Raw genomic sequence first — 25,001 nt, 5'->3', positions numbered from 1 at the left:
CGTGGACATGCTGCGGCGGTGTCCCACATACAAAATAGAGGAAGATGGGCACAGATGTTAGCTCATGCGAATCTTCCTCTGCAAAAAAAAAAAAAAAAGAATACAAGGAACAAAAAGAAATAACTGAGGAAGTTTATTGATAAGGGTGCTCATCTGGACATTACTTATGATAAGGAACAATTAGAAACAAGTTAAATGTCCAATAGTAGAGACCTAGTGAAAAATGTATGCTACTTTCATATGATAGAACACATTAAAAAATGAAGGTATGAAAGAATTTTTAATGTTATGGAAAAAAGTCTGTGATCTATTCCTGTCCTAAGGAAAAGTTACAAAAGAGTGTGTACCAACTAATCCTGTTTCTAAAAGATATAAATGTGTAACTATGCATAGAAGAGACAGGAGGATATTTACCAAAGTATTAACATCCATGGGCTTAAGATTTATGCACTTTACTACCTGTAAATTACATCTCAAAAAAAAAGTTTTAGAGAATATTGACACTGGTGGTCTCTGGGTAAGGTGAAATTATGGGTGCTATTTTACATTTTTTTGTTGTTGTTTTCTTTTTTCTCGTAAATATGTATTCACTTTTGTAGTGAATAGCCACTTTTTTCGTTTCATGGGGGAGCTCTATCCGGGGGAGTCGGCAGGCCCCTTCCAGCTCTGCAGTAGGAGAACAGCATGCACTTAAGCCCAGCCCGGGAAGCGGCTGACGCTGGGCCTCTGCTTTCTCCAGGCCCTTGACCCGCCAGCTCTGGCCAGCTCAGCCCGACACGCCCGGAACTGGCTGTTTCAGGAACTGCCCTAAGAGCTTTTGCTTTCCTGGAAGATAGGAGAGCCGGGGCCCAAGGACCGGAGGGGACGAGCCAAGGTCACTGGGTAAATGCTAGATATTTATAACCATGTCTCTCAGCCCGCCCGCAGATGCCCGGGATTCGTCTCCCTCTCCCAGGGCGGTCCTTTACGGGTTCAGGAGCGCGGTGAGCGCAGACGGAGACGTGGGTGGCTTCTGGAGGGCGGCTCTGCGCCGGCTCTCACTTGCCTCCTACTGTAAACAATACTTCCATTAGGGAGCTGACCGTGCGCCAGGTGTGTGCCTGCATGATTCATTTCTCACCACGACCCTGTGAGGTCCCTAAGGTTCTGATGCCCACTTTGCAGGTGAAGAACTCGAGGCTCAGAGAGGCTAAGGAGCTCGTCCTAGGTAACACAGCCAGTTAGGTGGTAGTAGATCTAGGACCCCAGCCCAGGCCGGCTGGACTCCAGTTAGAGAGACTGTCCCCTGCGGGGCCCAGGGCAGGCGAGGCCGAGCTTCCTGAGGTCTGGCAGGGCACAGCCTCACAGTCCCCGCAGCCTCCAGGGGCCGTAGAGCCGTCGTGGTGGCAGGTCCCGACGCGGGGAGCGGGCAGAGCAGCGAGTCTAGACGGCCGTCAACGCTGGGGGCGGATGGTAGTGGCGCGAGCGCGCCTCGGGACAATCCCTTAACCGCGGGCGGGGCGGGGCGGGGCTTGGCCGCAGCCCCGCATTTCCGGGGACGTCGCGCCGGACCGAGGGTGTTCGCGGGGACACTCTGGGTCCCCAGGGAGGGCGTCGGGCAGGCCCGACAGCCGGGACGAGCCTCTGGACGCTCCGGGAAGACAGGCCGTGCCGCAGAGGTGGCCCTGCTGTGGGCAGTGGTCGCGCGTGGGCCGTGACACTCTCAGGTAGGCGCGGGGGGCAGGGCGGGCGGGAGACGCGGCCGGGGGAAGAGGCGGACCAGGGCGGGGCCAAGGGGGCAGCCCGCGTCCCCACCCCACCCCCGCCCCACCCCACCCCCGCCTCCTGCCGGGCTGGCTCCCGAGAGGGCGCCACCTGCGAGCTCTGATGGGCACCGGCGCCCGCCACGGGGGAGCCTGTTGCCATGGCAGCGCAGGAGGCTGGGCCCACGTTCCCATGGCAACCCGGGGCCCTACTCCGAATCCTTTTGGCGGTGTTCTGCAGCAGCCCCTACTCCCAAACCTGGAACCGAGAGGCGGGAATCCTTGCTCGGGAGGGAAATCATTTGGAATTTGGGAAAGTCCTGGGCCCCTCCTCAGAATGGTCATGGTCGTGACCTTTGAGTTCGGCTCTTTGTCATGGCTTCTTCTCTCTAAGTGACAGGGCGGATGCCAGGGTTAGCAGGGAAAGGACGTTCGGGACTGGAAATGAGGCTGCTCTAGTGGCCTCTCTGGAGCCATTCCGGTCTGGCCAAAGGACTCAGGAGCCCAGGGTCACCTGAGGAAGGTCGTCAACCTCTGTTCACATTTCCGCACCTGTGGTGTATGTCATTTGACTTATGAGTCACAAGATTCTCGTAAGGGTCGAATGCCGGAGGGACAGGGAAGCTCAGAATTGAAAAACATTTTTTGTTTTTCCATAGATGCTTTAGAACTGGAAGAGGTTTAGAAATCCACCTGGCCCCACCCCCTCGTTTTCATAGGAGAAACTGGACCCAGAGAGGTTAAATTACTTCCCGAGATGACACAGTGAGTTGGCGGGAGGGTCAGGATTTGAACCTAGTCCCCTGACCTCCAGGCCATGGCTGTTTCCTTTGCTGATTATTCTTAGTGAAGCTTAGGGAAATCTGGGATATGTCTCCTTGCAACTGGGGCTCAAACTTTTGGTGACACGTGATCTAAAGATGGGGACATTGGCAACAGGTGAACTAAAGATGGAGGATGAAGGCTGAAGCCTTGGGGAGAACGGAAAGAGCCTGCCTCCCTGGTGTGTGGGTCCCATGCCTTGGGGCCCTTGCTTTAGTGTAGTGTCTGACAGGATTGCCCGATAAATCCCCAGGAGCCCAGCATTCAGCAGCTCTCCTAAATACCATCTCTTTTGAAGCCAGTAAATCTGTTGAGACTGTCTGAGCAAGAAACCCTTTGGCTGCCCTAAAGCAAGGAAGTGGGACTTCCCATACCAGTGAGGCGCCTTTTCCTTTGAAAAGGATAAGAGGAAGGCAGGAAAGAAATCCAGGAAGGAACACTTGAATGAATCATTGGGAAATGATTTGAGACAGTCATCTAGAGCAGAAAACTCATGCATTCATTTAGTAAACATTTACTGGGGGCCTGCAGGCTCTGCAGTCGGGCTGGAGATGAAAAACCTGGGTTAGGCAGGCCTGGTCCTTGTAGACGGGAAAAGAGGGATGTGATGTGTACATGAGTATTTCACTACAGCACAGCGAGTGCCTTAATGGAAATCTGAGCGGGGTGCAGAGGGAGCCCAGAGGAGCAACTCCAGAAATTAGGTGAAAACGGCCCGATTCTAGCCTGTGCCATCTGGGAGCACTTCTGGAGCTCTGCCAGGTTGGTGCTGGAGACAAAGGAATGAGTGAGTGAAAGTGTCTAGAGAAATGTGGACTAGGATGGGTATTCTCTGGAAAGAAGAGTTTTAGGAATCCTGATGAACTGTGAGCTCTGTGAAGGCAGCAACCACTGTGTCAGTGACCTTCAATTTCAGCAATGCTAACAAGCAGCGAGTGCACAAGAAAGATTTGTTGAGTGAATAAAAGAAGGAAGGAAGGAAGGGGAGAAGGGAGGGAGGGAGGGAAGGAGAAAGGAGAGGAGAAGGGGAAGAGGAAGGGAGAGAGGAAGGGAAAGAAGGGGGAGGAGAAAGGATGGAAGGGGAGAGGAAATGGAAGCAGCTGATACTGTCAAGAGGAGGATGGCTATAGACAAACCCTGGGTGAAATTCTAACTCGAGATGCCTCTGTGGGCTCTGGAGTCGGATCCAGGTTCTGGTCCTAGCCCTGACTCACCACCGGCGTGACCTTAGCAAGTCCTTGAAGCTCTCTGTGCTGCAGTTTCTCATCTATGAAGTGGGAATACTGTAATTCCTATCGAGCTCTGTTGTGAGAAGTAAGCGAATGATTGACTGTAAAGAGCTCAGCACGGTGCCTCACTTAGAGTAAGTGCCCGATAAATGTTAGCCTCATAAATGTCAGCTTTGCTTTAGGTGGAATAGTTTGCCAAATAATTTATGTCAAGTTTACATAACTACCCCAAAATGAGGAATAATTTCTTTTTACCTGATAAAGGCTAATTTTGAAAGTTCCCCATGGTTGCAGATTAGCATACGTCAAAGAAATGGTTCTGCACCTTTTTTGGGGGTGGGGTGGGGGCAGTCTTTTTGAAATCAGATGAAAGCTCTGATCCCTCTCATCAGAAATGGCATATCATTCTTGGGGTTCACAGCTCCCTGAAGCCCACCCTGGGGGTTACGGGGCTCCCTGCTCTGCTCTGCTACTCACAGGCTCTAATGAAAGAACTAAGACAGCATTCACAGAAGCGTCTAGGAGGAGCGAGGTGGGTCTGCTGCCTTTCAAGGGGTTTGTGGGGTCCCTGTGGAAACCACAAGGTGGAGAAGCTGTAGACACGCCATGCAGCTGGGTGGGTCAGGCTCCAGTGGGTCAAAACCTGATGGCATCCTCCAGCCCGACACTCACTCCCAGTGCATAGACAGTGCTGCCAGGAGGCATAGGAGTCGCAGACCTGGGTGGCTGATGTGCAAAATCCTCATCCAAGCGTGGATCTTTGGTGCCACCCACACACCAGCTTTCTGCAAGTATTGTCTCCTGATGTCATTGCTTTAGGATGGCAAGTGGGCATACAGCCACAGGTAGTGCATTCCGCCCTCTACCCTGACAAAGCAGAGTGACAGTGCAGTCTTTGGAGCTGCAAGAAGTCAGTGGAACCCCCCCTGCCCCTCCCCCACCACCCGGATGGGCTCACCTGTCTCCCCCCACTCTCTGTGGACAGTGCTGGATTCAAGAGCAAGGCTCTCCATCTGGGGAAAAGAGTGGCAGCCACCAGGTGACCTGAGGTGACTGGGGAACTACAGGGGTCAGAGAGCCCCTCCTCTTTGGGAAAGGAGAGCCTTGGGCCTCTGGAAAGGAAAGTTAGTTGCTTGGGATGGAGGAAGGGCACCGGCCCAGGCCTTTCTCCCTTCATGGGGCAATGGCCAGGGGTCTGGGGCTCCGAGTGGGATTCAAGGAGGAAGAACTTGGTGGCAAATGGAGAGACAGAGTCCCCGATTTCTTGGGGTCTTGGAATGGAGGGCCTTCAGGTCTGATGAGCCAAACTGGAAACCAGAACTCTCTCTTAGACTGTCACACTTCTTGCTCCCCACCCTCACCTGGCTGGAACATCTACCTGCCACCTGTGAGTGGCTGCGGTGGTTTCAGAGGAAAGAGTCGCTGAGCAGTCATTGTGTGCCTCTGGGGTGACAGGTGCCAAGCATCAGCCAGGCCAGTTACCCATGCCCTCTAGGCCCCTAGGTGAGCAGGCCTGCAGGCACAGGCAGACAGCCCCTCCTAAACTTGTGTTGGGGCAGGGGAGTGACAGTGGCATCTTCATGTTCTACCGTGTCGGGGCGGGGAGAGGCTGAGCCCTGCTGGTTGCACCACAGCCCTGTGGGGCAGGGGGATCACCTCCCAGGGAGCGGCCAGCTCAAGCCCCAACAGGCCCCAGCGGGGGTGGCACTGGGGCGGGTGGCGGGCTTTCCGCCACAGCGGGCGCACCCGGGGCCTGGGCTGGGCAGGCCGGTTCCTTCTCCTTGTGAGAGTTGCAGCCTCAGCACTTGGTTTTCAGGAGGCAGCTTAACCTGAGCGAAGAGCCCAGAAGGGGGTCCTCAGGGTCAGGTACCTAAGATGGTTAAGTTATTGAGGTCACGGCAGCTTTCAGCCAGGGGAGGTGAAGTGAGAACATAACAAGCGTGGTTTTGTCCATGGAGCGTCACTACATACCAGCGCTGCCCGTCACTTTCTACGCCCCCTCTCGTCAGTTCTCCTAACGGCCCCAGGAAGCACCGTTGGTCTTCCCATCTCACGGACGAGGAAGCTGAGGTTGCGAGAGACGGTGTGGCTCGCTCACAGTCCACAAAATAATGGATAGGCCTGAGATTCCTCTTCTGACAGAAGAACTGGTGTGCCTGACCGCTGGACCCTGCCACTTCCCGGACCGAGAAACACAAGGGACCCACGGAGGGGAAGAGAGTTTGGGGAACAGAGATGAGACCGTTGACATTTATTGGCAGACCCTGGTTCAAAGCTGCCTGTGAGATTTGAAGGCAGTGTTCGTGCCAGCCCTGTGAGTGCCCTCTGCTGCAGAGCCCCAAAGAAGCTCCCAGCCCCCAGGATCTGGAAGTCATTGGCTGATTTAAAAGCACACACGGGGTGTGCCAGCTGGTGTGGCTTCCTCATCAAAATGTATTGATGCTGCAGCTGAGCTGCTGCCCAGCCCCTGGAGGAGATACCAGCAGCGTGCCCAGCCAGGACAGGGTGGGGAGCTGCAGCTGCAGGTTGGCATGAGAGGAGGGCTCAGGGCTACGAGGGGTGGTGGCAGGGGGCCAAGGCCTGGGGAGCTGGGTTGCAGCCAGTTCGTGTCTGTGAGGCCTTGCTGGGCAACCTGCCAGCCAGAACCCGGGAAGGGGAGGAGCTTGGGTGCTACTCCAGTGGGGGGTGGCGGGACCTTCGGGTTCAAGCTCCACTGGGCTTGGCAGGAGGCCCCTCCCCTACAGCCAGCAAACAAAGCAGCGACTCCCCGAGTAGAATTGTGGGAGTCAGGGAGCCAGGTCCCCCCGGGCGGGGGGGGAATGAGAGCAGGCAGCCAGGCTGGGGGCCACCTGGCAGGAGCCATGCATGCCCAAGGGCATGGCCAGCCGGCCTGGACCTGGGCAGGGGCCGGACCTATAGATGATTAATGAGTATTGATTGCTCAAGAGGCCGTCCGTGGCCCGGATGGAGCATTCCACTGCCCGCACTGCCCCGCGCCTGCGTTCACCGCCACCTTCCTTGAGAAGAGCAAGTTCGAGAGGCAGCAGGCACATGTGTTCATTTGCTCTGCATTTTTAGTCATGCTTCCCTTTATTTTCTCTTTCTCTTAGAGCCTTTCTTGTTTCTCGTCATCCTCTCCCTCTTCTGTAGCTCTTTTCATTTATTTCTTCTTCCACTTGACCCTACAGGTGAGTTTTTTTTTTTTTTTTTTTAACATTTTGGCCTCTGCTTTTTTCCCCCCTCATGATAACAGGTATAAGGTATAAATTGATCTACAGGAAAATGCACAAATCTTAAGTGTACAGCTCGAAACAGTTTAACATTTGTATACACTTGGGAAACCGACACCCAGACCAAGAGACAGAATATTCTCGTCATCCCTAAAGTTTCCTTGTCTGCCAACGGGCCATGTGACCCCTAGTCTGACATCTCTCACCAGAGGGAAGTTGGCTCTGGCCTCTTTGTGGGTCTCCCTATGCACATTTTGCCTCTCCTGGTTGCATCTTTGTCCTTCGTGTGTGTGTGTGTGTGTGTGTGTGTCTGTGTGTGTGTCTGTATGTATGTGTGTCTGTGTGCATGAGCGAGAGAACCTCAGAGGGAGGCGGCTGAGGATGGGAGGAAGGGCCGGGACTGCGTGAGTATGGATGGGGAGAGGGGGCCTGGCTTGATGATGACTTCATCTTGCTGGCTGGGGGCATGGAGGAAGCGCTGCTCTTCTCTTGTCTCTTTTTATACTCTCTTTCCAAGCCGCCCCCTGAGCTCTCTATAAACACCGATGTTCTGGCCAAGAAAGCCTTGCCTACGTCCAAGAGTGGCAGAAGGGAGTGGGACACACAGCGTTGGCTTGGGAACCACTCTTGAGCCCACAGGCAGTCAGCTCAAATGAGGTTTTTCTCTGTCAGTCGTCCTGTTTTCTCCAGTCAGGGGAGAACAAATGAGCACAGAACGGAAGAGAGTGGAGCCCACAAGGGCCGCCGTGCTGTGCTGGGGGTGTGGATCGAAGAGCTTTTTTCCAGGCCAACAGTTGGGTCCCTCGTTTTGTCAGCCCTCTGGAGTTCCTACTGGGGTGCCATGCCAGGCAGTGGGGGTTCCATAGAAAGACCTATCACTGTCTTCAAGGGACTTGCCACCCAGTTGGCATTAAGACGTACCTGAAGCATTTGAGCAGCCGTGAGCAGGATATAATTAACCACCAAGCGAGGCTGCACCAGCCCCTGCCTCCTCTCCTTAGGGAGGAGCACAGCAGTCAGACAACCCGTGTGTTGCCAAGACGCTAGGGCCAGCCAGCCTTCCTGCCACGGAGGTGCAGGCCCTCCACAGATACTAGCTGAGCACATGCCACTCATCAGGCCTGTTCTAAGCAAGAGCAGCAAGCAGCAGACAGAAGGAAACGCTGCAGCTAGCACCTTGATTTCAACAAGATTCCTTGTAATTTTTTTTCATAATATTCTTACGGATGATAGGGAGAAATGTGAGCCAAATAGCGCACGCAGTTAGGACGCTCAGCCAGCTGTTCAGCCTGCAAAGGAGACTGATCAGTTTCAACCCTGAGGGAAGTCTCTAGTGGCATCGGGCTCTGTTTTTGGCCCTGACTCACTCAATTTGTTCCCCCATAAATTTGCAAAACACTGATGCAAAAACACCCCAAACTTTTCTATATTAACCAGTTGTTAAAATTTTGCCACAGTCGCACCCACACTCTTTCTAATACACACACATTTGTTTTTGCTGAATCATTTGAAAGTAAGTTGCAGATGTCATGACCCCTCACCTCTGCAGCCCTCAGCAGGCATCTCTGAAGGACAATGACATTCTCCTGAGACCGTAATACAGTTATCACACCTAACAAAATGAACAATAATGCCATAATGTCATCTAATACACAGTGCATGTTACAATTTTCCTAGTTGCTTTTTTTTCCTGGATTCAATCAAGGTTCGTATATTGCATTTGATTATCTTGTCTTTTTAGTTTCTTAACCTAAAATAATTCCCCTGGCTTTTTTTGCCTTTCACCAGATTGACCTTTTTGAAGAGTCCGGGCTTGTTGTCTTGTAGAATGCTGGATGTCTCTGGTTGTGTCCTCATTATCAGATCTGGGTCAGACATTTCTGATAAGAATGCTACCAGGGCTGATGATGTTTGTGTATTTCTTATTGCGTCCTATCAGGAGGTAAACGATGTCAGGTGGTCCCAGAACTGGTGATGCTGCTTTTGACCACTTGCTTAAGATGGGGGCCGCCAGAGCTCCCCCTTAGAAATACGTTTTCCCTTTGGTGATTAGTGAGTCATCTGTGGGACCGCCTTTGAGACCTCGTTAATATGTAGTTTCCTGACAATCCTCCACCCAATGGTTTAGCATCCATTGATTATCTTTGCTTGAATCTAGATGTTCTAAATCTCCCATTTCTTCTACATTTACCAGCCAGCATTTTTCTATAAAGAAAAGCTTCCTTTCTACCCCTTCTCTTTCTCTCTCTGTGTTTCTCTGAGTTTCACTTTGGACTAATGGATTATTCTCTTTTGATGCATTAGAATCCATTACTTCATTTTTGATCGTCCCAAGTCCTTGGTCATCAAGCTGGCCCTATGTCCTTTTGACATGACCCCATTAGTTTTTAATCACTTCCTGTTTTCTGGCCTAACAAAATGTCCCGGCTGCACCTTGTACTTTCCCTTTCATTCTCCCCCCCACCCCCCGCCCCAGGACTCCTGGTACTTTTTATCGGACAGTGGCATTTAGAAACCAACAACTGGGTGCTAGGTCTGCTCACCCAATATTCTTATCAACGCCTTGAATAAAGGCTAAGGAATGCTTACAAATGTACAGATGACTCGAAACTGGGAAGGGAGCCTGCCAAGTGTATGATAATAGAATCAATATTCAAAATGACCTCAATAGGATGAAATCTGGACCAGAACCAATAGATTTAAAAGAGCTCAATACAAAGTCCTGTGGTTAGGTTGAAAAAGCGAATTGCATAACGTCAGGTTTGGGAGAAATCTTTTCTAGACCACAGTCAATAGCAGAAAGTAGCTCTGGTCATTAATTGACGTGAGCTAGCAGTATTCCGTGACTCTTAGGTTGCGTTTGTTCATTCATTCACTCAGCCAGTCCTTACTGAGGGCCTGTCACGTGTCAGACAGGTTCCAGAGGCTTGGGATATGTTCCTTAACAAGCCAAGTAAGCTAAAATCCCTGCCCTCCTCAGTCTGAATTCTTGGGGGTGTAGGGGTGGGTGGGGAGTTCAGACAGTAAAGCAAATCCACAGCAAATAAGCACATCACAAGTATGTTAGAAGGTCATAGGTGCTTTGAAGGAAATATCTCAGGGCAAGGGGAGTATTGGGCGAAGTTCAGGTTCTTCAAGAAGGTGATCTTTAAGCAAAGGTTTGAAGGCAGCAAGGGACTCAGTCATTTGGCTCTGGGGGAAGAGTGCTCCAGGCAGAGGGAGGAGCCGTGCCAAGGTCCTAACCCCGAGTGCTTGCAGGTGTGCCTGGGCGGGGAGAGGGCAGCCGTGGAGGATGCAGTGGTGCCGGGAGTGAGGATAACAGAGGGCCTTGCCGACCAGTGTAAGGTCTTTGGCTTCTGTTCTGAGTGAGACAGGGAACCGCTGGAGGGTTCTGAGCAGAGGGCTGCCATGACCTGACGTTTGTTTTGACTCTCTCTGGCTACTGAGTTGGGAACAGATTGCAGGGCAGCCAGCGTGGAGCAGGGAGACCAGTCAGAGGGCCCTTGCAGTAACCAGGAGGAAGAGGGTGCTGACTGGGAGGTGCTGAGTGGTCGGATTATGGATTTGCTACTGGATTGGACGTGAGCAGGGAGAGAAAAGAAAGGAGTTCAAGTTTTTAACCTGAGCAATTTAAGATGGACCAGCCATTAAAGGAGATGAGGGAGGCTCACACAGATGGAGCACATTTTGGGGAGTGAGCGGGGAGAGATCAGGAGCTTAGTTTGGGACATGTTGAATTTGAGATGCCTGTCAGACAAGACAGCCAAGTAGAAGTGTGAGCCCATTTGGAGTTCAGGACAGATGTCCTGGCTGCAGATAGACGCTTGGGCATCATTCGCTAAAGATGGATCAACACCATTAATAGAAGCGAAGTGTCCAAGGCCTGGCCAACGCTAGAACTATGGGTGGGTGGTGCTGCCCACGTCCCGTGTGGAATTCTGTGTCCAGTGCGGGAGCCCGTTTAAAAGGGGTGCTGCTAGCCTGAGCCACGCCCAGAGGAGGGTGTCGGGATGGTGGAGGTGCAGAAATCATGGAGTATGAGGAAACTTGGCTGCAAGAGAGCAGACCTGGGATGATGTGGGTACTGTGCCCACCCCCTGACAGCCACCCTATGGGAGAGGATGTGGCAGGCCCTAGGGGTGGGATGAGAGCAAAAGGTGGTGGGTCATTTTGGCTGGGGGTGAAGAGGAACTTTCCTGTGATTGCAGCCAGTTCCTAGAGAAGCTGCCCCCGCTGCCGTGGAAATGACTAGCAGAGGTTTTCCAGCTCCTTTTGCCTTCAACTACAGGAAGTACATTTCCCTATGATCCTGTGCACACTTAGGAAAAGTGGAAACAGGTTTCCCAAAGCTTATTTATCCTTTCTATGATCACTGCATTTTGGTATTTTCTATTCTGTTTCTGTTTCTTTTTTAATGCTGACAGGGTTCCACTAAATTGATTTCAGGACCCACTAAAGGGTCCAGTCTGCATTTTGAAACCCCTGGTCTCAGCAGAACTGAGCTCCACCCCTGAGGATGTGAGGAGCTAGAGGGGTTGGGGGTGAAGGATTCCACTCCAGCCTTAGGGAGCGCTTCCCCCGGGGCACGTGCAGGTTGTGGAGAAGGTCCCACCTCCTCGGCAGTACGTGAAATCCTATTATCCCACTTAAGCTAATCTTGCCCCACGTCCCCTACCCAAGGTTCGGGCTTCGTGTGGACAGAATTCTAGACGTGGACGACCCCTAGACTAAGGCCGAGCCTGCAAGGAACGCCGGCCAGGCCCTAAGGGGGACTGACCGGTGCAGAAATTAGACTTCGAAGCACCCAGCCCCGGCGTGGGCGCGAGCTCGGCCCAGTTCATCTGGTCATGGACAAGTGGGTGCCAGGAGCGTTAGCAGGGGAGGCGGCGGGAGACCGAGCCTGACCCTCACCGGGCGCACAGTGGAGACACCCCCACGTTCTCCCAAACAGACGCCTTAGAGGGTCGCGGAGGAGCCGGAAGGGGGCGGGGCGGCAGGGGGAGGGTCTGAGAAGTGGGGGCGGGGTACTGGGGGTCTGCTTTCCTCCGCGTCCCGGAGGCCTCGGCGGCTACTGATCCCGGGCTTGGCCCCCTCCACGCGCGCCCCAAGCTGGGTGCACCGAGCGGGCGCCCCTCGTACCTCCAGCGCCCGGGAAGCGGGAAGGGGGAAGGGGGAAGGGGCGGGTTGGGCAAGGAGTGGAGCAGGGAGAGGCAGGACGAACCGCCCAACTTCCTCCTTCGGCCCCTCCCTCCCCGCTCGCGGGCGAGCTCCGTCCGAGCTGGGCGGCGGGGCCAGCGCGCGGCAGCCCACGTGAGCCCGCTTCCCACCCCCAGGTCCGGAGGCGGGGACCCGCCGAGCGACTTCGGGGCGGAGCCGCGGCGCGCGAGTCCAGCTGAGCCACCTGAGCCGGAGCGCGGAGGCCGCCGTCCGAGTCCGGCGCCGCGATGGGCCGGGGGAGCCGGCCGCCTGCCCCGCAGGGCGCGCTGCTGCTGCTACTGCTGCTCCTGCCGCCGCCGCCGCTGACGCGGGCGCTCGCGCCTCGGATCAGTCTGCCGCTCGGTGAGTGCGGGCGACGCCGCGGGCGCGGGCTGCGGTCGGGGGAGGGGAGGGGAGGCGGCCGGACAGCGCCTCGAGCCGAGGTCGCGGTGACAAAGGAGGGCGGGAGGGAGCCTGTCGGAGGGCTGGGGTCCATTAGGACCCCTCCTCCTTTCCAAGCGCTGCAGGGAGGGAGGGCGAGGAGAAGGGAGCTGTGGCGCCGCGGGCCCCTTTCTTCCATTCTTTTAATGGTCGGGGAGGGGGTTTGTCGTCCCTGCTCGCCCCTTGGTCGGGCGCCCTTTCCGCAGTGGCAGCCCCCCCCCCCACGCCCCCGGTGCTGGCTCCCCGCCGGTCCGCCTGCCCATCTGCTTGTCTTTGATGCTGACCAGAGCCAGCCGCGGTGCCGCCCCCGAGGGCGGCGCGGGGTGGAGGGGCCGTGCCCGCCGTCCCGTAAACACTGGGGTTCTGGTATTCTAGCAAGTTGCAGCAGGACTCGGGAGCCGCGGCGGGCCCGGCGCCCCATCCGCCCTCCCCACCCCTTTACTCTGGCGGCCGGCGCAGTCCGCGGCCCGGACGCGGTGGGACTCCCCGACCCCGGGCACCTGGGAGCGACTGGATAGGGCTATGGATAGGGCAGCTCTGGGCGCCGAGACTCCCAGGCCCCGGGAGGGACTCCTTCTCGGAGTGACCCGGGAGTTTCGTCCTCATTGGCCGGGCCCCTCGCCTGGTGAGCACACCTGCTTCTGTGACCCCTCCCTTTCCGGCCCTCAGCTCGCCCCTCTCCTTGCCCCGTTTTATCTGGTTGCTTCTTCAACTCATTGAAATCAGAGGGACCTTGATTCTGAACCCATTTCTACTGCTGGGCAAGCCAGTCCCTTCTCCCTGTGCTGCAGTTTGTTCATTTGTAGAAGGGGTGCAGTCGGAGGTATACAAGGCTCTCCTGGAGATTTCATGAAACCGGGTGTAGTATTTGCACACTGTATGTAGGTACTCAATAGATGTTGTTTTCCCCAGCCCTTTAACTTGTTTGTCACGCTGTGTGCATTAGAATAAAGGATATCTAAATCAGAGGTTGCAGACTAAAACTGTACCAGACTTCCTTCTCTTTACAGCATCCCCACCCCTAAAAGCATTCTGTTTACAAAAGCAAAGAGTGGCAGAATCCGCACTTAAATTAATTCAGGGCCCTGAGTAACCCTACCTGAAACATTGCGGGATAGTACTGAGAAGATGGCTTGGGTTCAGATCCTGCCTCAGTCACTGGCTAGCCTGGTGACCTTGAACAAGCTGCTTAACCTCTCTGGGCCTCAATTTCCTCTTCTGTAAAATAGAGATAATAATAGCACCTATCTCAGGGTTGTGAGGATTAAATCAGGTTATGTTTGCAAAGTCTGCAGGACGGGGCTCGATGCATAGGCACTGCTCAGTGTTAACTATCACTGTTGTGTGTTGAGCACAGGCTCGTTCCAGCACATCCTGCACAGAACTGGGGTGATTCTGCCCCGGGGGAGGGGGGGCGGTGCTGGTTTTAGTTTGACCTCAGCCCCTTGGGTGCTCCAGCTGGTTAAGTGAGGATAAACAGGTGTATCCGGCCCCAGACCTGCTGCCTTGCTACTTTTTCTGTTGTGGCCACGACGCCTTTCGCCCTTAGACCCTCTCGGCTTTGGGAGAAGGTGAGATGAAGTGGGGACAGAAGCTCCGATGGACTCCACATGTGGCCCTGGGAAAGCTGGGCCAGCTCACGGGGCTGTGCCAAATGCACCAGGCCTTGTGTCCACCTCTGAAACTGGATGGGGACCTCTCATCGGGTGACTAAAAGGCAGAGCCAGGGAGCTGTGAGGAGGAACTGAGAGGACCTGTTTCGTGAGAGCTGCTGAAACACTTGGCTGTTGTTAGCCACCCGGCTGCAAGGCTCGGCCTGCTTCCACGAGTTCGTGACCCTCACCAGGCCATGGGACAGGCTCTGTCACACACCAGCACCCCCTGCACAGGTCACTCGGTGCTGTGGTCTGGATGTCTGTGTCCCCCCCAAATTCGTATGTTAAAATCCTAACCCCCGAAGGACTGAGACACTCGGGTTCTCCTGTTAGTCCTGCCGTGGACAGCACACATCCTGCACACTGTGCAAAGGGGCCCGGCTGAGGGACTGAGAGGCCCTGAAATGCCGTCCATCCTCTGCTCTCCAAGCTGTGTTCTCAAGGCTGGGTCTGCCCAGAGGGGACCCCTTTTTCCAGTCCCACTGAAGCCCCGGGATAGTTCAGCAGCACCTCGACACCCGGACTTGTGAGCACATAGCCATGCTTCGCTGAGCTGCACCACACCCTGCAGTGCTCGCCTCACTGGGCTTCCTCTTGGCCCTTCAGACCTACTGCCCCCCTCCCATCTACATGCAGGTCCTCCCGGCGGGCTGGGAGCCCCAGAGGGGAATGCCCTGGTGCCTGAACAGGCTCAGCCTCCGAGCGTGGCTTGAGGTGGTTTCCTGCCTCATCCCTGGGGGCTTGTTAGATGTTCCTGGCCGTGTGCCCATCCTGGGCAGGCCCGCGGTGACCGTGGGATGCTTGGCATGAGGCCCCAGGGCTGCTCCCTCACAGGAGACCACGCGCCCCCTTTCCTGTCACCTGCCCTCCCCTACTGAGTCCCCACCCACCCCCCTGAGGGTGTGGATGCCTAGGGACAGTGGGCTACGTCCGTGGTTTAAGACAAAGTCCCTGGACGTGGAGTGTCCAGTTTGCGCCTGGGTCCTTCCTGTAGAATCCTTGTTTCTGTTGATCAGCAGCAGATTCCTGGGGCCATCAGGAGGGGGTGTCCCACTTCTGGTCTCACTCAGTGGCCAGGAGGGGGCTCCAGGGTCAGGTGGACAAGCAGAAGCCTTAAGAGGAAGTTACTTGTCTCTGTGAAAGGAACGCTCCAAAGAAGTGTGTGGAGTTTTGGTTGGGTTGCGTGGGAAGCCGCGGTCTGGAGCTCCAGCACTGCACTGGTCAGGAGCAAGAGAGGTGCCGAGTGGAGGCGATGGCCCAGGTGGGTACGCTGTGCAGCTCAGTGCCTCCCAGCCTGGCCGGGTGGGAAGAAACGACACCAGCTCCCAGCTGGACAAAATCTCATTGAGTCCCCTCCCTTGGGCAATTAAAAGGCATCGCTCGTTTCTGCCGCCCCAGAAGTGCCTGGCTGGAGAGCTGTGGACACAGTGTTTCTAAACTGATTGGAAATCAATCCCTAGGCCTGCACACTGCAGTCAGCAAAACCCTGTTGAGCTGAGAGAACGGGACATTGGCCCAAATCAGCTGCTTGTCCTCGGACCCCACAGCAGGCACCCAGGGTCACGGCTGTCCTGAGAAGCCCCCGGTGCAGGCCGCTTTCCCAGTCTTTCCCTGGGTGGTACTGGCCTCCCTCGTCCATGTGGTCTCAGTTGCACGTGAGCATTTGTCTTCTGCTCTGTCCTGTGGTCCCGCATCTTCAGGGCCCTTCAGAACCCAGTGGAAAGAGCTGTGACTGTGGGTGCCAAGAGCCCGGCCTTGAAGACTAGCTGGCCTCCCTTCCCACCTGTACCACCTCCCTTCCGGCCGCCTCTAAGCCCATTCCTCACATTGGCAAGACTCACATAGGAATGACAGCAGGGCCATCTCTCGGGGGCCTGAGAGGATTACGTGGAATAACGTATGTAAAGCGTTTGGCACGGGGCCTGGCTCGTGCTGCGTCCCCAGTAAAAAGTAGCAGCTTCTGTTCTCTGCGGTGGAAGTTTCTGCCTGCCTTGCTCCGTGAGGTTATTTGCATCACTTTGGTAGACACTGAGCCAGGCTGTATGCAGGCCCTCTGCTAGGGGCCAAGACTCCCAGGCCAGGAACGAAGTGGGCAGCCCTCACCCCCTGTCCTGGGCTGGAAGACAAAGCAAGTCCCGCAAGGGCTATGGAGGTCGTCCCCAGGGGTCCTGCTTCATTTAGTCCGCTTTTCAAGTGCTCCTGGTTCAGCTCTTCCACAGTCCCCTGCCCCAGGAACCTCCTCTGCCTGGGGCTGGACGGCACCGCTTCCTCCTCCCTGCCCCTCGCCCGTTCCGCTCTGCCCTCTGCATAACCTACATTCAGCTGGGTGTCAAAACGCCTGCGTGCCGGCCTAGCAAAACTCTAAGCTTGCACAACTTTTGGGGCACATCTGGATATACCTGCACGTTCATCCTCCAGATAAGGGAGATGGAGAGGATGGCACCGGGCCTGGAGAAAGGGCTGGACACGGGCCATGTTGTCCATTACTCCTTCCTGTGGCCCCACCCTCCACCCCCATGGGTGCTCAGGATCGGTGGAGAGCGTCTTATGTGGACCTCCTGCGGGTGAGGGGGAAGAGGGGGAACAGAATGTGAGACTCCCGTGGTCTAGGCCGGCTTGCCCTCAGCAGCCCCTGCTGCTTTGCCCCCTGCCCCTTCTTGTTGCAAGCCCACCTCCCCGTCCTGGCAGTGCTCTCCTGCGTCCAGGAGGGAGAGTGGCTTACTCAGAGATAGCTATCTTGGGACAGATACCTGAGGTCCCATCAGGGCCCCACTCCATCTCCTGCCGTTCCCAAGCCTTTCCCCTGCTCCTCGCCCTGTGCAGTCTCCCTGGTCACTCTTTAACCGCCACTCCCATGCAACCATCTCCACTGCAGGGCAGGAGCCAGCCTTCCAGCCCTCAGGTGGCACAGCTGGCCTCCTTATGTTTGTGTTCTAGCGTTCAGTGCCTAGAAGAAGGTAGAAGGTGAGGTGACAGATACAGAGCTCCTGTGGGCACCAGGCATTTAGTTGTCATGTTTCCACTACGTGGTAGATAGAATTAGCCCCACTTTACAGATAAGATAGCTGAGGTTCAGAGAGGGGAAGTATTCTGTCCAAGTCATATAGCTCTGCCCCCCAAGCCTGTGACCTGCCCTGCTCTCCATGGGACCTCTCTGGTCTGCACTCGTGGGTCCGTGTGAGAAGCCCATCCTGGCAGCTTAGTGGGGTTCAGAGAGGGGGGAGGCTTGTGACGAGGAGGTTCCAGTGGGGACGGTAGATAGTCCACAGAAACCTGTTATTCTATTGTAACTCCTAAAGAGGGGCCAAGTGGATTGACTCTCTGCCCCTTTTTGGCCCCCCTTACCCGTCCTCTGAGAGATGCTATCAGGAGGAGAGATGCTATCAGAAAGCCGCTCAGGATGGAGCGCTGTGTGTGCCGGGCGCTGCCCTTGGCCGTGGAGGCAGTATTGTTCCATCTCGCACAGAGGCAGGAGTGAGGTTCAGAGAGCTAACTCATATTGTCGAGGTCACTCAGCTAGAAAGGTTTGGGGCCAAGCCTTGGACCACAAACTCTCTGACTCAAGAAGCACGTTCTTTCCGTTAGAACAGCTGCCTACTGCTTCACCTGTGAAATGTGCAAAAGCAGCAGAATGACCCAGCTCAGCCCTTGAGTAACTGACAGGTTATATATTTCCATCTGGTAAAGAAATCTACTGAGCTCACTCCCTGGATGGGGCGAGGGATGCAACGGAGGCTCCTGATGACATGGCCACGCTTGGAGGTAGGGCCGACTTGCTCAGGAATCGGGTGCGTGAGACTGGGGACCAATGTCTCGGAGATTCACCGACAGGAGAGCGGTCGCTGGAGCCAGCCTGGAGGTCTATTTTGTTTGGCCTCCAAGTGTTTTAGAAAAACTTTAATTAGTTGCTGATATTTAAAACTCAGGAACTTTCATATAAAAAGCCAGGTTTCCAGCTCTTCTGAAGAATGAAATGGCCCCCACTCCATTCAGCAGCCAGCATTTGGGGCTAAGGAGCAGCCACCCCTTCAGGGGGCTCCTGCCTCCCGGTGGCTGTACCCTCCTGCCCTGTCTCCTCTTCCCTGCACGGTGAGCTTCTGGTGTGGCCAGGGTGCTGGGTGTTTACTCAGAGCAAGGGTGGGGGGCATGGGTAGGGCCAATCCTGATTGTTGGTGATGCCCTAACCTGGGAGCGGGGCTTGACACTTCCACATGCTGCATTTTACTTGGTCTTCCCAGCAGCCCCACAAGGGCTCCCTCTCAGAGACAGCAGCTACTTTGTCCAGGGTTGCACAGCTGGTCAGTGACAAAAATCAGGGCTCACACACCAGCCTTGTGACTCCCCTTTCCGGTCCCTGTGGCCTCTGTCCTGTTTCCCTCAGCACTTTCAGCTGTCACACTTCTGTCTGGGCCCTGGGGCTCCAGCACTGAGCGGTCAGGGCTTTGGGGAGGGGTGGAGCAGGGAGGTGCTCAGACACATTCTTGCGTGCGAGCTTGAGGCTTCGGGACCTCCAGACTGCCCCCATTTGAATCTGGGGCCCCTCTCTGGACCAGAGCACCCCGAACTGGAGCTTAGGATTCTGTCTGTCATTCATTCAGTCAACAGATGTTTATTGAACAACTCCTTGGCACTCACCTGGCCAGGTGATACACATATAGATGAGACAGTCTTGATCCTCAAGGCACTTGGTGGAAGAGACAGGCACAGAAAGCCCATTGTCATCCAACAGTGTGGCCAGCGTACCGTGAGAGGTGTCGACAGGAAGTGCTGGGCGCACAGAGAAGGGCCCTCGCCCAGCTGGGGGTTTGGGAAGGGCTCCTGGAGGAGGTGAAACCAAGCTGAATCTCAGAGAATGAGTAGGAGTCAGTCAAAAGGAAGGGCATTCCGGGCAGGAGGGCTGTCTGAGCAAAACCTGGAGATGGGAGGTGGGACCTTGAGTGGCAGTTTGCTGTCCGGTGTCCCTCTGTTGAAACGGGAGGGCCTGTGGAGGGGCTGGTGGGTTTGGGGCTTGGACATTGGGACGCAGTTGAGGGTCACACAGGACAGTGAGTCCCCAGAGCCCTCTGCTGCAGCACAGCAGCTTGGGGGACCCCGGGGAGAGGGCGAACCAGGAGGTGGGTTCAGGACTGTGGTAGGGGGGATAGTGAGGGGAATGAGTTTGGGAAATATTGAGGAGGAAGATGGGCAGGATTTGGCGATGGATTAGATGTCCTCTGTGGTTGAGGGAGAGGGAGGGAGAAATGTGACATCCAGGTTTTTATCCAGGCCGGTGGCGCCACACAGAAAGGCAAGACCCCCAGGCAAGGAGTGAGTCTGGAAGGAGGCGGCGGTGGCAGGAGCCGTGGAGGGTCTCCGCAGAGGGGGCTCTGGTGTGCTGGAGCAAGATCGGCACTGGGAGAAGAGATCTGGGGTTGCCAGCATCAGGATCGTTGAAGCGACGAGCATGAATGTGTGGCCCAAGGGCAGACCCCAGGGAGCAAGAACATTCAGGAGCAAACCCTGGAGAGGCTGAAGGGTGGCTAATAACGGGACCCTAGAGCCGGCGGCCCCGGTTCAGATCCCAGCCCCACCACTCTTCCCAGCTGGGTGACCGAGGGCGAGCTGCTCGAGTGTGCCTCAGTTCTCTCGCCTGAAAGACACAGGTGGTGACACCTGCCTCACAGCAGCCTGGCTAGGATTCCCCGCGTGGACCCATTTGAAGTGCTTAGTGAGCGCTACAGCATGGTAGCTCTTGCAGGGGTGGAGGCCGAGAAGAACAGGAGGGAGACGTGAAGTGACCCTTGAGACCGGTGTGGCAGACACCTCGAGGACAGGGGACCTCCACAAGGCCGCATGCCACCGAGGCCGTGTCCCTCAGCATCCGGGCTTGGGCAGTGAGGCGATGCTTGGGCCCGGGCGAGCGTGGGCTGGTCGAGGCCTGACCCCCAGTGGAGGAGCGAGTGGGAGGTGAGGAGTGGAGACGGCACCGGGCAGCTCTTCTCTTCAGGAATTTGGCTGAGGATGGGAGGAGGGAGGCACACAAATTTCTAGGATGGACATTGAAGGAGAATAGTGCTTTCTGGGAGGCAGAGGTCAGTGACATAGGACTTGCTCTCTGAGGAGATGGGGGGCTGACAGGAAGTTGAGGTTGTTTATGCCCATGGCCCCAATTTCCTCAGACAAAGGAGGGACCCCTGTGAGACAAGGAGGTGGACCCCAGGGCCGAGACCTCGGAGAGAGAGAGTGGTCGCTGGGAACAGCCAGCCCCTGAGCCGAGGGCCAGGGGAGCTGACCTTGGTCCTGGGAGGTCTGGCTGGAGGTCAGGTTCCCAAGGTGATGGCAGCTCGTGACACGTCCCAGATTAAGGGTCTGCTGGCCAGATGGGCACAAGGGAGAGGTTCTGTGAGGGGCTGGGGGACACCTGGTGATTCTGGCAGGGCCTCCTGGCCTGCTCGGTTGGGGCTTGGGGCCGTGGCAGCGGCCAGCTGGGAGGCAGGCTTCCCTGAGGGTGCCTGCCCCAGGAACGCTGGATGCTTCTGTGCTGGGGTCCCTTGCCTTCTTGCCTTTCTTGGTTCCCTTAGTCCATGGGGAGGACTTCTGGCACACAGACCCTCATCCCCCACCATCCCCTGCCGTGAGTTCCTGGGGACTCTGGCCTGGCACTGGCCTGGTGGTGGCAGGATTTGGCCAGCCGCTTCCGGCCCTTCAGCCTGCCCCTCCCCAGTACTTGGGCGGCGAGGAGGGAGGGTGTGCGGCCAGGTCAGCTGCTGTGCCCTGGTTTGCTGCCGAGTCAGCACTCATCCTGGAAGTGGTGCTCCTGCTGGTACAAGTGGGTCCAAGGGTCCTGTGTGACTCCCTAGGGAAGAGGTGCCCCAACAGGGCCTCCTGGGGTGGCTCCCAGGGACTTGTCCCAGGCCCAGAGCCCTCTCTGGGGACTTTGTGATTTGAGCTGAGGGGCAGCTGGCTGCCTTCCCCAGTGGGGGCACCTTCCTGGCTCCGACTGCACGGGGAAGCTGCTGTTTTCTGGCCTAATCCTGCTGGGGCCTGTGGAGGGCGGGACGTCAGGGCCAGGTCAGCGTCTGCTGGAGCGCTGGCAGCCACGGTGAAGAAAGGTGGGGTGCGGCTCTGAGTCACAGCTGCTGCAGCTCTCTGGCTGGCCTGCCCTGGGTGGGGACTGCCCCGGGTGGGGACGGTGCTGAGCCGTATTCCTGTCTCACCTCAGAGAGCTCCAAGCTTCCTGCTGAGTCACAGGGAAGGGGCGAAGCTCTAGGTGAGGCTAGGGGCTGAGTTGTTGCCGCATCACTTCCTGCTGGGAGCCCCAGGCCCCGGGGTTGGGAGCGTGTGGCCCTGCAGTGGCTCCGACATGGCCAACCAAACATGCCCTCTCGGAGGAGGCTTGGCTCCTGACAGCCCCAAGCCAGCCCCTGCCCTGCCTTCTTGGAGACCTGTGGACGCCACCAGCTCAGGCCTGTCCAGGTGGACAGGTTTCATCGCTCCTGGGAGAAGCGGCCACAGCCTCGGGCAGCCTGGCTTTCTCCATCCTGCGCTCACCTGCCTGGCGGGTAGTGGATGCGCAGGATGTCTGAGCAGCACAGGCAGCCGGGGAGCCCCCACGAGACACCCTCTTTGCCACATGAGCCTCACAGAACAGCAAGAAGCTAAGACTGACCCTAAGGGGAGGCAGCACTCCCAGGAAACAGAGTGCACAAACATGCCCTCCCAGTCACTTCTGCACAAATAGCACCCCAGAGCAAACACACAAGCACGGGCAGGCCCTGCAGTAGGACACACACACACACACACACACGGGCAAGCTCAGGCAGGGCCCGCACAGACGTATGTGCAGTGACTGGAGACGACCCCAGGCACCTGGGTGCGCACGCAGGAGCGCCACTCGGAACACCACTGAGCAGGGACCAGCTCACGCACAGCGCACGTGCCTGACACCCGCCCCGCCTCTGAGCTGATGCCCTCTGGTTGGCCATGAGACCCTGCGTGACCCCCAGGCCTGAGTTCACATCGCCCAGAAGGGGCTTTTTAACCATGAGGACGAGGGGGGCCCGGTTCTTCCAGGCAGCCCTGTATGCTCCTTGGTGGCTCTCGCTGGCCTGGATTTCCTACAGGGCTTTTGGATTTTATTTTTGATCCACTTGAGTTTTGATCGCGTGCCAGACACCATGCCAACACTGTGCTAACGTGTGCACAGTTGTTTTGAGTAAGGCTCTCAGTAAATGTGAGTTATTATGTATATTATTATTTACATACGTAATCTCATTTCTCCTCCTAACAAGCCTGTGAGGCAAGGTGCCATTATCACCCTTTCACAGATAAGGAAAGTGAGGTTCCAAGATGTTAATTGGCTTGTCCTGATGACAAACAGCTAGGAAGTGGCAGACCCAGGATTTGAACCTGGGTCTCTGACTCTAGAGTCTGCACTCTGACTCTGTCTCGTTGAGACTGCTAGTTGGGAAGTCAGCCCCGCTGACTAGTGCCGGTGAGGTCCACAGGGCAAGGGGATCGTGGGGCGCAAGGCCTTCAGGACGCCACGGCTCTGGGTCTGAGCAGCTCAGGGTAGAGGGACGAAAGAGGGGACTCCCCAGAATGGGAATGTGTGGCGTAAGGGGCCCCTCACCCACTTCTGTGAGGCGTTTTCTATCCCTCTGCCGTTTCACTGACTGTACTCCCAATGTGACAGGAGGAGATGGGGGGGTTCTTGAGCAGCTCGCTTGTTTGGAGGGCTGGGCTGGACCAAGGATGGGCGGCTGGCACCCTGGCTGCCCCCCAGCCCGGCTGTGCTCTGTCCTCCCAGATTTCCACCCCCTCCCAGGCCTGAGTGGGCTGAGCTGCCTCCTGGACTTGGCTTATCTCTGACCTTTGGGCCTTTCTGTATCTGGACAGATTCCAACCTGTCCGGACTTACAGACCCGCCCACCTGGGGTGGCAACATCCCTCCTCTGCAGACAGATAAGCATTGGCAGATTTGAACCAGCCCCCGCTTTCAGAAAAATAAGGGGGGAACTGCAGTAGCAGTGGCCCTGGTCTCAGTGACTCCTCGGGAGACCCCTGTGGGTTTTATTTTTTCATTATCCCCATGATAAACGTATGAGGAAACTGCAGCTCAGTGAGATGACTGACGTCAACACGGCCCTACAGAAGGGTTTACACGGTTCTTCCCCACGTGTGGTTCTTGGACGTCCCCCTTCAGAACCCCCGGGAGCTTGTGACATCGCACCTCCCCAGGCCCCTTCCAGGTCAGCAGTGGCAAAACCCCCAGGGGCGGGCCAGCTCTGGGCTTTAGATCTTGCAGGCGGGCGACGCTGCTGCGTCCTGCCGTTGGCAGAGCACGGGCTCGGGGAGGAGAGCTCCTTTTCACCGTGGGCTGTGTGGACACTGCTTCGTCTCTCTGGGCGCTAACTTCTTCACTTGTAAACGGGGATCCCACAGTCCCAGCCTCAGAGGGTCATCTGGGCTGGTGGGGAGTTAAATCCACAACGTGTCTAGCTCAGCACCGTCTCAGGAGGTCCTGTGGGGGCCAGTGGGGGGTTCTTCCCAGGAACAGAGCACCAGAAGGTCAGGCTGCTTGTTCCAGAAGACTCATGAGCTCATCAGCACAAAGTACAAGCAACATAATTGGGCCCTAGTGTGCTGGGAAATTTCCTGGTTAGGAGAGGTCGGGGGTGAGTGCCGGAAACTTTCCTTGGGCCTCCCAGTGTGTTGAGTGCCAAAAGGAAGTGGTGAGGAGTCGGGAATTTGAGGCAGAAGACCTAGAGTCTAGTGTGATTCCGGACTATAGTTCAGAGAGGCCTTGGCTTCTCCAACCGCAGCTGCCCTGTGTGGTTTCAGGAGCAGAGTTTGGGCTCTAGACATGAGGCAGGACCTTCCCTGTGAATTCCCAGCACAGCCCCAGTTCTAACTCTGGTTCTAGAGTGATAAGCCTCCCAGCGCAGAGCCGCACACGTTCCCCCGTGGATTCCTGCACTGGTCACTTTATGGCACCACCTTCTCTCACCAGGAGACGTTGTGAGGAATGCCTTGCAAACTCCCTCATCCTGTTTGCTGGTGGGATGCTGGTCCATCCCATATCCCGGTACATTTGCCCGGAAGTCCCACCTGAGCATGAGTGGCTAGGTAAAAAGCTTAGCTTCCCCAGAAAGGCTGGTGTGTGTTCCTCCTCTTAGACAGTAAGGACAAGGTAACTTCTTTTCCCTTTTCTCTTTGGCCACTGGGAGGCTCAGCCCTAATCGTGCAGCCCATCTCTGCTAACTGTGTGAGGACCTTATCACCTGCTCGTGTGACTCTGCCCTTCCCTTCTGGTTTAGATGTTTTCTTCAGATTTGTTTTTTTCCTCTGCTCCTGACTTTGGTCTGTCTGTTTCACTACCTTCCTTTGCTTGTTTCCTCACCGTTTGTGGAACCAGGCCGGGGGTATGTAAACACACTCACGGTGTGAACACACATGGAGCCTCCTTCACGACTGCGTTGTTGGCATGTGGCACTTTCTGCTTCCTCAGCTTCATGAGCCTGTTTGTGTGCGTGGTGGTCACTCCCTGGTCAGTCAGAGGTGCCTGAGGTTGCAGCGTGCTGCTTTCTGCTTGTTTTTCTTTCTTTATCAGCTGCTTAGAATTTTTAAAATAATTTCTCTCCAAACCCATTAGTCACTCAAAGCACAAACAGTACCCTGGTGGATAGATCTGTGTGTGTTTATTTT

At 56.1% G+C, this 25,001-nt stretch overlaps 1 protein-coding gene across 2 annotated transcripts in view; it reads left to right on the top strand.

The window, feature by feature from the left end:
- The first annotated feature begins 864 nt into the window (after window positions 1-864).
- SEMA4B (semaphorin 4B) overlaps window positions 865-25,001 on the top strand; it is a 36,199-nt gene continuing 12,062 nt past the window's right edge. Inside the window, exons 1-2 of one of the 2 annotated variants that reach the window (XM_070495054.1) lie at window positions 865-882; window positions 12,357-12,582. In XM_070495054.1, coding sequence (XP_070351155.1) covers window positions 12,468-12,582 — 115 coding nt within the window. In that variant the 5' untranslated portion in view covers window positions 865-882; window positions 12,357-12,467. Of the gene's footprint in view, window positions 883-1,506; window positions 1,707-12,356; window positions 12,583-25,001 lie in introns of those variants that run through there. The other variant, XM_044761183.2, reaches the window with a different exon arrangement.

This window comes from Equus asinus, chromosome 2, assembly GCF_041296235.1.
Source record: "Equus asinus isolate D_3611 breed Donkey chromosome 2, EquAss-T2T_v2, whole genome shotgun sequence".
In the NCBI taxonomy this organism is placed as follows: Eukaryota; Metazoa; Chordata; class Mammalia; order Perissodactyla; family Equidae; genus Equus; species Equus asinus.
Note: the sequence above shows the minus strand (reverse complement) of the source record. Positions and strands in the feature narration are given on the sequence as shown.